The 10,302-nt window shown below is 34.9% G+C and overlaps 1 protein-coding gene and 1 long non-coding RNA gene across 2 annotated transcripts; one reads left to right on the plus strand and one right to left on the minus strand.

Annotated features, from left to right (window-relative positions):
* Window positions 1-3,233: 3,233 nt before the first annotated feature.
* On the minus strand, window positions 3,234-6,667 carry LOC126728640 (calcium-transporting ATPase 12, plasma membrane-type-like). Its single transcript, XM_050434435.1, has 2 exons — window positions 6,440-6,667; window positions 3,234-5,833 (listed from the first exon to the last, which is right to left on the minus strand). The coding sequence occupies exons 1-2, from the start codon at window positions 6,665-6,667 to the stop codon at window positions 3,431-3,433; spliced, it is 2,631 nt and encodes an 876-aa protein (XP_050290392.1). The 3' UTR covers window positions 3,234-3,430.
* Window positions 6,668-9,199: 2,532 nt separating this feature from the next.
* Window positions 9,200-10,071, plus strand: LOC126726922 (uncharacterized). Its single transcript, XR_007656096.1, has 2 exons — window positions 9,200-9,457; window positions 9,551-10,071. It is a non-coding gene; the product is annotated as an uncharacterized LOC126726922 (long non-coding RNA).
* Window positions 10,072-10,302: the final 231 nt, after the last annotated feature.

The raw sequence follows: 10,302 nt of genomic DNA on the forward strand, positions 1-10,302 counted from the left end.
TCAATTATTGTGAATGGCAGTAATGATTATGAGACAAGTTTCAAGGAAAAAAAATCTTGTTGTTATTTCTCTGCGCTTATTATTTTAACCCCCATAGCTTTTTTAGGAGGGAACTAATCTAACATTATTGTCTATTAATCCTTTTAACTCCATTTCATATTTACTTGGATATGTAATATGTGACATTTATTTATGTAACGTGTTGTACATCTGACATCCAATTAAAAATATATAAGAAAAAATTGTAAGATTCAATTGGAAGGGATCTTATTATATTGATTACATATACTAATAATACTTGTGATTTTTTGAAAAGTCAAGGGACACAATTCCCCCACTCCCCTCTCCCCTCTCTCTTGCCCCACGCATGGGTGTCTACGATGCCCCAAAAATATAAGAGATACCATAAAAGAGCCATATATTCATTCACTTAAAAGAATGTGTTGAGTTCAAGCTTTAATTTGAGTTTTTTAAAGAATAATATAAGTAGAGCTCAATCAAATTATTTTATTTTCCTTGCAGATGATGAATATAGAGTTGAAAATTTTAAACAATCCAAAAACTAGCTTGATGTAAGCTAACTAGAGGTTGGCATTGCTTTGATAATTGATATGGACCTCATGGAAAACCACCAAAATATCTAAACGTGAGGCCCCTATTGCTTCATTGAGTGATCAAATTATGGTCCATATTCATCCTTGGCTTTTAAGAGACCTTATCAAGCAATTCAAAGTACACACGCAAACTGTTTCTCTTGCCCAGCCAAGCTCTTTGACCTTATCACTCAGGCCGGTAGGTCACATCAGTGGAGTATGCTCACCGATCTCGCTCACTGTCATTTCCGTAAGCCACAGGTGCTTTTTCCCTCATGCATGTAATTATTTTTTGTTATCATTTTGTTATCATTTTTTTTTGGGAACCAAATTGTTGGAAATATGGGAATGGTGGGGATTTAATGGAGGTATGAGATGTAGGCTTGTGCTTGTACTTTAATAAAGATTTATCGTTATTGTTATTTGGTTATTTGCACTTTTGAATTGGGTTTTAGTTTGTAAGTTAGTGTCATTGGTGATGGTGTGGAACTGTTTTAATTTGTATGCTTCCTTTGTCGTTGAATCAGAAATGGTGTTACTTAGATGGACAAAGCTTGATTTTTTTTTTTTGGGTATTGACTTGATTTGAGCTTAAGTTTTTGAATTGATTGATAGAGCAAGCCAAGTCGAGTATGGTTCAAGCTTTATGATTAAATTTTACCAAGCTACACTAGAAGGTTTTTATTCAACATATATGAGCAATCTTGCATCAAGCTCAAGCAGAGTTTGAATATCTCGTTAATCTTGTCAAGTCAAGTTTGATAACTCAATGTTTGGCTTGGTTTGGCCAGATTAGAGCCCTAATCATTGTCAACAAATAACACTATAATGGAAGTACTTACCCAAAAAAAAAAAACATTGAAAGTATAGATGTGACCAGTTGTCAAAATGGGATAAAGCAATGAGTGCAATCGGACTAAAATCCTCTTGAATTGATATTATTGGCCTCATACCATGGTTAACGATTCAATTATATATGTATATGATCATATCCGCTAAAATATGATTAACTTAGACCAGTATGCATGATATTCTTAAAGGTCAACAAGATAAAAGCATATTATATAGATTTTGTTTTCATTATAGTAAATATTTAAACATTATCCTTTGTCAATCTTGGCAAGATCGTATGTTCTTTGTTTATGTTATATTGATGTACTTTCAGATATATAATGTCAATGCTTTTGCTCATAGATCTTAAGAATATATTGAAACTCTTAAAAATAAATCACTATTATGGGCAATCAAGTACAAACTATAATTTTTATAAAAATAAAAAAGTACAAACTTTAATGCTAGGGCCTTTCAAATTAGGTTACATAACTGTAGGGGCCTTTCAAATTAGGTTGAATGTTAAGAGTTATTAGACTACATCTATTAACCTTACAAATGTAAATTATACCTTTACAATTATCTTTCGTGACATTGTGTTGAGGCAGAGTATTCTTCAAGGCGACTATATAACATCGAAAGTTGTCGGTTCAATAGGTCCCAGTATGTAAACGCTTTTGAGAAATTATGAACATTATCGACTTTATAACTTGAAACATGGTCTTAAGAGCCGCTAGCTTTTCCTAACAATTAACAAATCTGTTAGAAAAGATGATGACAACAATTATCTTTATACTAGACTAGTAATGTTAGGAATATCTTTCTTGTAATTGTTGACATAATAAGTTGTGATTAGACTAATATGACTTTTATATGGGCACACAAGACACCAATTTTATTTTCATTACTCACAACGTGCTTTCTCAGATGTTGTGAATTTTATGTTCCTAAATTTGTTGTTTTCTAAAATAGGGACTTCCACTTTGCGTGTGCGTGTGTGTGTTGGGGATGTAAATTTTGAATTTTGATAGCTTTAGCTTTGCATTTGCTGTTATATTCAAGATATTTAATTGATTCTCCAAGTTTGATATTTTAGTTCAATGCTTTGTAATTGGCACGAAGTTTTCCACACATTGGCCTTTTGCTGGTATTGCTTGACTCTAAGTTCTTCTTTATTTCTTATTATTGGCATCTCAAAAATTTATTTTGTTCTGTCTATAATTAAATTAGAATAAATATGCACTTAGTTTGGTTGACACTTGACACCCTTTTAACTGTAAGCTGTCTATTGAAATCCCTTGACATATAATGTTGCAAAAATGCAGGCTTTATTTGTGTCTCTAAAAATTTCTTCTCCAAAAAAAAAAAAAAATTTGTCTCTAATTTCTTTAGTGGGTCTTTAGTTCTAGTCATTTAATTGACTAGTGTCAGTGTGAAATCAGAACTTGGTTTATTTCACTGTTTTAATCATTATTTAATGAATTTTTACAATTTTTATGATGCTTAAAAGGGAAGTTAAATTATAGATTTGTACGTATTATTCTTGGTTTGAGGATAGAAAAACAAAACTAGCCATATAGAAATTCATACAAGTCGAACAACCAAAACATAGGAAACATATGTGGGGTGGGGGAGGGGGAGGGGGAGGGGGAGGGGAGAGGTGTGTTGTGAGCCATGACATATAGACAAACTATTGGAATTGCTGCATCTTCTACAGCTTTTAAAAAAAAAAACTCATGGTAAAACTGCCAAAAGGAATTGCTATATGTTCTACTTTAACAAAATAAATAAACAAAAAACATAGTAAAACTGCCAAAAGATTTTATAAAAGACAAAAGTATACTACCTGTACAATTAGGGAAGATAATGCTAAAAAACATGAAATGGTTTCCTCTAATCAGACAGACAATTATGTAACAAAACACTTCACCAAGTTAAGAAACAAATTTCTGCTCTCATTCTTTGTTGTTCATTTTGCTTATACTAAAAATGGAAATTAGTATAAGCTAAGGATGGGTGAGTGGCAGCTGAAGGTTAGAAGTGGAATTACGAGGGATATTAATAGTTCTTAGATGTGAGCCAAGTAGTCTAGTCAAGCAATTCCATAACTCAGCCGTGCTCTTTGTAACCCAATCACTAGCCCATGAAACCATCCCAGCAAGAAGACAACTAAACCACTGCACCCAATTCAATCTTGCATTGCCTACGATAATATGTGCAATCTCAATAAAAGCCGCCTGCAGTATGAGAATGACACCCACAGAAACCCAAAGCAATGGGTTCCGATGAATGCTCTTAAACACATTCTTCTTCTCCAATTCCCTTGCATTTACTTGGTTAAATACTTGGCAGAGAACAAAACTATTAAAGATAATGGTTTTACTAACCTTATTGCTAATACCCGGGATAGTTTGCCCTTTGAATTGGAATGCCACTGAGATGGTAACTTGATAGAGAGCTTGAGACACAATGTTTCTCCACATGGCCTTGGTGATAAGCGGTTTAGTTTGTTTCAATGGCAGCTTTTCCATCAGTTCCTCTGTTGGTGGCTCGGTCAATAATCCAATGCCACCAAGAAGTGACACAACAAAGTTTGCCCATAGCAATTGGATAGACGTAATTGGAGAATATCCACAAAACATTGTTGTGATAGTGGTTATCAACAGCCCTGCTATATTCATGGTGAGCTCCAGTTGGATGTACTTCTGAATATTCTCGAAAGTACATCTTCCAAACCTTAAAATGGTGACCAAGAAACTGAGATTTTCATCACCAATGATGATGCCGGAACTTGCTCTAGCCATTTCAGTGCTACAAATCCTCGTAGTAATCCCCACATCAGCTTCTTTTAGTGCTGGAATCGCATTTGTTTTTACTCCCACCATTGCTACTATATGGCCTTTTTTCTTCAAACATTGCACTAAAGTGAGCTGGTCAGATGGGATTGAGCTTCCTATCAACATGATTTGATCAACTTTATTCATCCTCTCTTCATTGCTGAATTTCCGAAATTCTTCACCTTCAAGCACCATTGCATTTGAGCAGGGAAGTAGTCCACACTTGAGAGCTATGGTTTCCAACACTGACACATTATCTTCTGAAACCAGAGTGATGTTAAATCCAGCATTTTTCAAAGCTCCTATTTCCCTTCCAACCGGCACCGAGTTTAGTGTTGGCATACACAAACCTGTTGTATTAATACAAATACTTGTGACTGAACTCATGGTGAGGCAAGCAAAAGGTTCTTGAGCAGATGCCTGTTCAGAGTCTTCAGACATCATCTTCTTATTCCAATAAGAGATGGCAAGCGTGATTACAAAAGGTATTCCTTCCATTACACCAACCAGCAACGTAGCAAGTGAAGTCGTTAAGGTACTAATCTTTCCATTTGGTTTCATCACAATTTTATCAATCGCATCCATTATCTCTTTGATTGCCTTTGGTTTCTCCTTGAGGTCTGGGAGGCTAGACTTAATATCTTCCTTCAGAAGCATAAAACGGAGGAATAACACTACAAGGATGAGGATAGATATTGAAAGACCAAAAATTTGTGTGCCTTTGTTCACCTTGTCAATTTGCGCTGGTAATGGGGTCTTTTCGGGGACAGGGGTAACCTGCTTCATCAAATCACCCAATCTAGTGTTCATGCCCACTGATGCAACTAGCATGCAACCCTTTCCATCAATCACCTTTGCACCATAGAACAAAAAAGGGTTCTCCTCATTAATGGTGGACTCTAAATCATCATCCAGTTTTAAGGATTGGCCAGTGAACAAACCATCGGCAGGGACGATATAGTCCCTCTCTAGGCGTACTAGGTCACCAATCAAAACATCGCCAATGATTACTTTGTGTAAACGTCCCCCTCTAATAACATCAACCATCATTCTCTGCAATTCAAATGGTTTATGCTTCCCTGACATCCTTTGGGAATGTTTAAGTCGACGCTGATTACGCAGTGAATCAATGACCACAAGTATGATGATGGCAAGAATTATGATGACCCCTTCATACCAACCAGTTCTCAGGCCTTCCTCCTTGACACCAAAGCCAAGTGACAGCACCGCACACGCGAAGAGAAGCAAAATGGTGTAATTATTGCATGATTTTGGGAGAAATTGAAGGAAGCCTAGTGCACTAGTTTGTGTTGTGGACAGTGTGCAAGGTATGCCTCGAGAGCGCACATCTTGCACATTAGCAAGGCTGATTCCCATCTTTAAATCAGTACCCAAAGCCTCTGCAATTCCTTGGATGCCTCCAAACTTGTGTATGGAATCCAAATCTTTCTCCTTTACCATCTTAGCAATGTTTGCTTGCTGGAGTTGTACTTCTGCATCTCTGATACAGTTGTCATTCTCACCATCCAAATTTACACTTTCAGGTGATTCAGTTAAAATTTCCACAATATCCTGCTATATCAAATAGAAATAAATTAGTATTTTGGCTATTCTACTAAACTTGAATTCAGTTTTAGTTCTAAAGCAGAGTAATCCCATCTGGACCGACAAGAGTGCTATTTGTTAAACTCAAGGCAAAAATGAGATCATGAAGAGAGGAAGAGGAAATTAAAATGATAGTATTGCACAGAATGATCATGTACATTGTGGGTGCACTGTATTTATACACACATAAAAGCAATAACAGAAGGGTAGTTAGCCGTTGCACATTCACACTAGTTGATGCATAACCGTGCATAACAAGTTGACATCACTTGATCAGATCTGATATATGTTAAGGGATATCTCTCTCACACACATCTTGTTACACAAAGCGTACACACAATTCAAATTTTGGACTAAAATCTTATCTTGAAGTCACAATTTCAATTCAAAAACAGAATTTTGTGTATTTGTGTGTCACTAACAATTACCCAATATTTATATGTTTTAAACTACACGTTGTATGAACTATGAAACATGGTTAGAACCTAATTAAACTGTCTGCCATATGTCTCTTCGCTATTCATTATACAACTTATAGATATCCATGGGAGAGAAAATAGAAGAAGAGCTTACTGCTTCTCTTGTATCATCGTTGAAGCTGGTAAAGGCACTGTAGTAGGAAGTGCACGATGAAAGAGATCTGAGGAAAGCAAGAGAACCTCTGTCATCAGCTCTATGTATGAGATTTCGCTCATGCAAGCTCAAAAAAACTGCACGGCGCCAACGCTCTCTTGGAGGATTTCTGGGCGTTAGCAACACAGTTTGCTGAGACTCAAGGTCAAGGCCGGAGCTTGTTAACATTTCGGCTTCTCAAAACACAACTTTCTGCACTAACAAGAGAAATTAACTAATCAATAGATACACAAAATAACAGTAAATTAATTAGGAATAAAAGGAAAAGAACTTTGCATAATAGATAGATAGACATACTCGTACTAATGCAAGTAGAAAATCTATCATATATAAAATGAAAGCTGTTTGTGAGAATTAAAAATTGAGGTTTAGTTGTTCCAAAAAAACAAATGCTTGAAGTTTATTGTAGTTTGTGGTACTAGATTTCTTTCTTGTCAAAACACGGTTCGCCTTAGTGTTCATTCAATTCCGTGCGAAGCTTCGTACGAAGCTTATTACTGTGAGAACTTTTAGAAGCTTCGTAAGAAGCTCGTTCCACTTAGTTTAATTTGTTGTAATTTGCTTCCTTTTGACTATAGACTACTTGTAATTTCTATTGCTTTTTTTTAAAATTTTTTTATTTTTTAACAAGGATAAAGCTTTATTAAATACCAATAACCAAACAAGCATCAACACGCTCAGCTCCTAGGAACCTTAAATTTTCATCTCCTTCATGAGAGACCCAACAGAGGACAGAGGAGATAGGAACAGACCTTGAAGCCTAGGGGTGAGCAGTCCTCCTAATAAAATTATTTAATGTATAAACTAAATATTTTATCTCATTCAGATAAGATTATTCATTTTTCTCAAAAAAAAGACAAGATTCGTCATTGGCTTGTAGCCTAGTCATGAAGGTGATAAATATGAAGATACATTAATTTTACCACTGATTCAACTTCTATTATGAACAACTACAATAGGTTAATAATTGTGAAAAATATTATATTTTTGGGTACTTATTGCATAGGCCTGTTTGGTGAGCGAGTTTAAACTCACATTTTTACATTTTAAATAACATTATACACATTTTCATACTTTTTCACCCACACGTATTTCAAAAAACTCCAAACAACAATTCTTAAACTACTCTACCAAACGAGAAATTATACAGTCTTATGGTGAATCATGTCACTTGTCTACCATTCCACTAAAAGACTTCCACTTGTTTAAAATTACTGAGTCAGTAATCAGTTTCTATTTTAAAAAAATTTCTAACTCAGCAATTTTAAATAAGTGTGAATCTTTTAATGGAATAGTGGACCACGTCACTTGTCCACCATGTGGACCTCATAATTTCTCCTACCAAACACTCCCTTATTGCAAGTGCATTTTTTTTCTTTTTCAAAATAAGTTTATTTTGCTTACTATTATAACCATCTTTAACTTTTTTTTTTCTATACTAAATTTATAATTATAGATAATTCAATTGCAATAGATGACCACTTTCCAATCTCTCTAATTCTTTCATATAAAATTTTAAATTTAATCATTTTTACTTTGACAAATTTAATCTCATTATATTCTATATTTTAAATTCTTTCTTAAAAAAAAAAAAACTATTTAATGAGTACTTTTTTGTTACCTACCAAATTGGCAAATCCTACTCATGAAAGGGAAGGAAGAGATAAAGTAATGCTAGGAAATTAGGACAAAATTTAGCTACAAAACCAGTTGTAGCCTTAGGCTAAAAACTGGTCTAATAAGATGACATGTGTACAAAATAGCATGTGCATTGCATATGATTATTTAAGTAAACTTAACTCAATTAACCCTAGTTAGCTACACCACCTATTAAAAAAATAAAAACTAAAAACTAAAAACCCTCAAAAATTTTATACGTATGATCTCTCTCTCTAAACTGTAACCCAGAAGGTCATAACCCAGCTCCAACCAATCACCCATAGCCTCCTATCTCCACCGCCGGCTGGCCAGCCCAAATTCTCCTCTCTCCACCGCCGGCCAACCTCAAATCCTGTATTGTCTCCACCGCCGACCAACCACCTCAAATCCTCCTCTGTCTCCACCGCCGGCACACTCAGTCTTCACCGCTTCAACGGTTAGAACTAAATTTCCTTTTTAATTCCTTTTGTTTTATTCATAGATAACTAAATTTACTTTTTTAATTCCTTCAAGAACTGAAGAGGATTTGCTAGCTGGTTTTTTTAAGTTCAGTTGAGGTTTCAATTTGATTCCTCCTCAGCTCTCACTTTCTTCAATTGGGTCAAGAATGATTTAAGTCTCAAACTGTCAAAGTCATTGTTGTATGAGTGATAGCAAATGGGGTTTGCTTGGATAGTTTTACTTGTCGAGTTGTTGTGGAAGGACATAGAAACAAGAGTAAGTTGCTTTCAGCTTTGAAATGGTTGTCAGAGCTTCAGGGTTTGAAATTCCTATTTTTGCTGACTTTTATGAATATCTAGTGGTTAAACTGTGTGAAGAGAATCGGCCAATTGCCGCTAGAAGTCTTCTGGAAAGAATCTCTCAAACTCTTAGTATGGTTATGTGCCTGGCCAAGAACCTAGTGAATAACTCTGGGAAAGTTAATGCTTAGCTATCAACTAGTGCTTGCATCTTGTGCAATTATTTTGCTTTTGAGGCTACAGTCAAAATTTTTTAAACTTTTTTTTCTACCTTTTTATTCTATTTTTGAATTGAAACAAATCTAAAAGGTGTTGGAGAGATCCTATATTCTATTTACAAGTATTGTTTGTGTTCCATAGTCTGAAAAAGGAGAAATTTTTTTGAACCTTTTTCTAGTCTGTCATCTCAAAAGAACTTGTCTATTTTCTTATGGGTACAATTAGAAGTCAGTTTTCATAAGATTAAAAAATAATAGCTTATATATTTGCTGTTCACAGGTGGCAAATTTGAATTTTTCTGGCTCCTTCTTACTATCTCTCATCTCATGTCAAGTTTCATGTATAACTAAAGAATGAGTTAAAATCTATGCTTAATTTTCTAGTCAAGAATGTGATTTTTTTTTTTTTTTTTGGTTTCTCTCTTTTTGCACAGCAACCATCACTGACAACACTGAATTCAAGAGCTTATATAGACAGAATATCTCTGTTTCTGTTCCTTCTGCACATGGTTGCTGTTGTTGGGTTAGTTTGTTTTCTTATATTCAAGGGAATTCAAGGCCAAATACAAGCATCAGAATCTATTAAAACGAAAGAGAAAAGGGTGTTGCAGTTTTATCTACCACAAGTTGAAGCTGCATCTTTTTTGAGCATTACTCTTGCATTGGCATGGCAAAAGGCAGTCAGGGAATGGGCTTTATTTATGGTTCATTTCATACTATGGAGCTCTTTTGTAATGTCCCTATCTGCTGGAATTCTCCTTATTTGCTTCCAAAAACCTGCCACTGAAGGCATTGGAGTATGTTTTATTGCTTTTGCAATTGGCAATGGATTGTATGCTTGTTAGGTCACAACGTGAATTAAGTTTTGTTGTAAGATCTTGATGAAAGCACTTGAGCCAAGTATTTAGTCCTTTACCTGAGTGGTACAATTTATTATTAAAATGGTTATTTCTTATCTACTAGTGCAGTAATTTGAATTTCTTTGACAATTATGTGGCAGAGGCATTAGCTTGGAAAGTTGAGATGGTGTATAAAATTTAAAACCCAATCTCACTGCATATAGAGCTATAATAGACTGCTTGTGTAAAATAAACAAAAGTATGGAGGGTGAATATGCAATGAAAGAAATGGTTAAATTTGGTGTGCCACCTGATATAGCAATATGCAAGGCATTAACAAATGGATA

This window comes from Quercus robur, chromosome 5 (genome assembly GCF_932294415.1).
Source record: "Quercus robur chromosome 5, dhQueRobu3.1, whole genome shotgun sequence".
Classification (NCBI taxonomy): Eukaryota; Viridiplantae; Streptophyta; class Magnoliopsida; order Fagales; family Fagaceae; genus Quercus; species Quercus robur.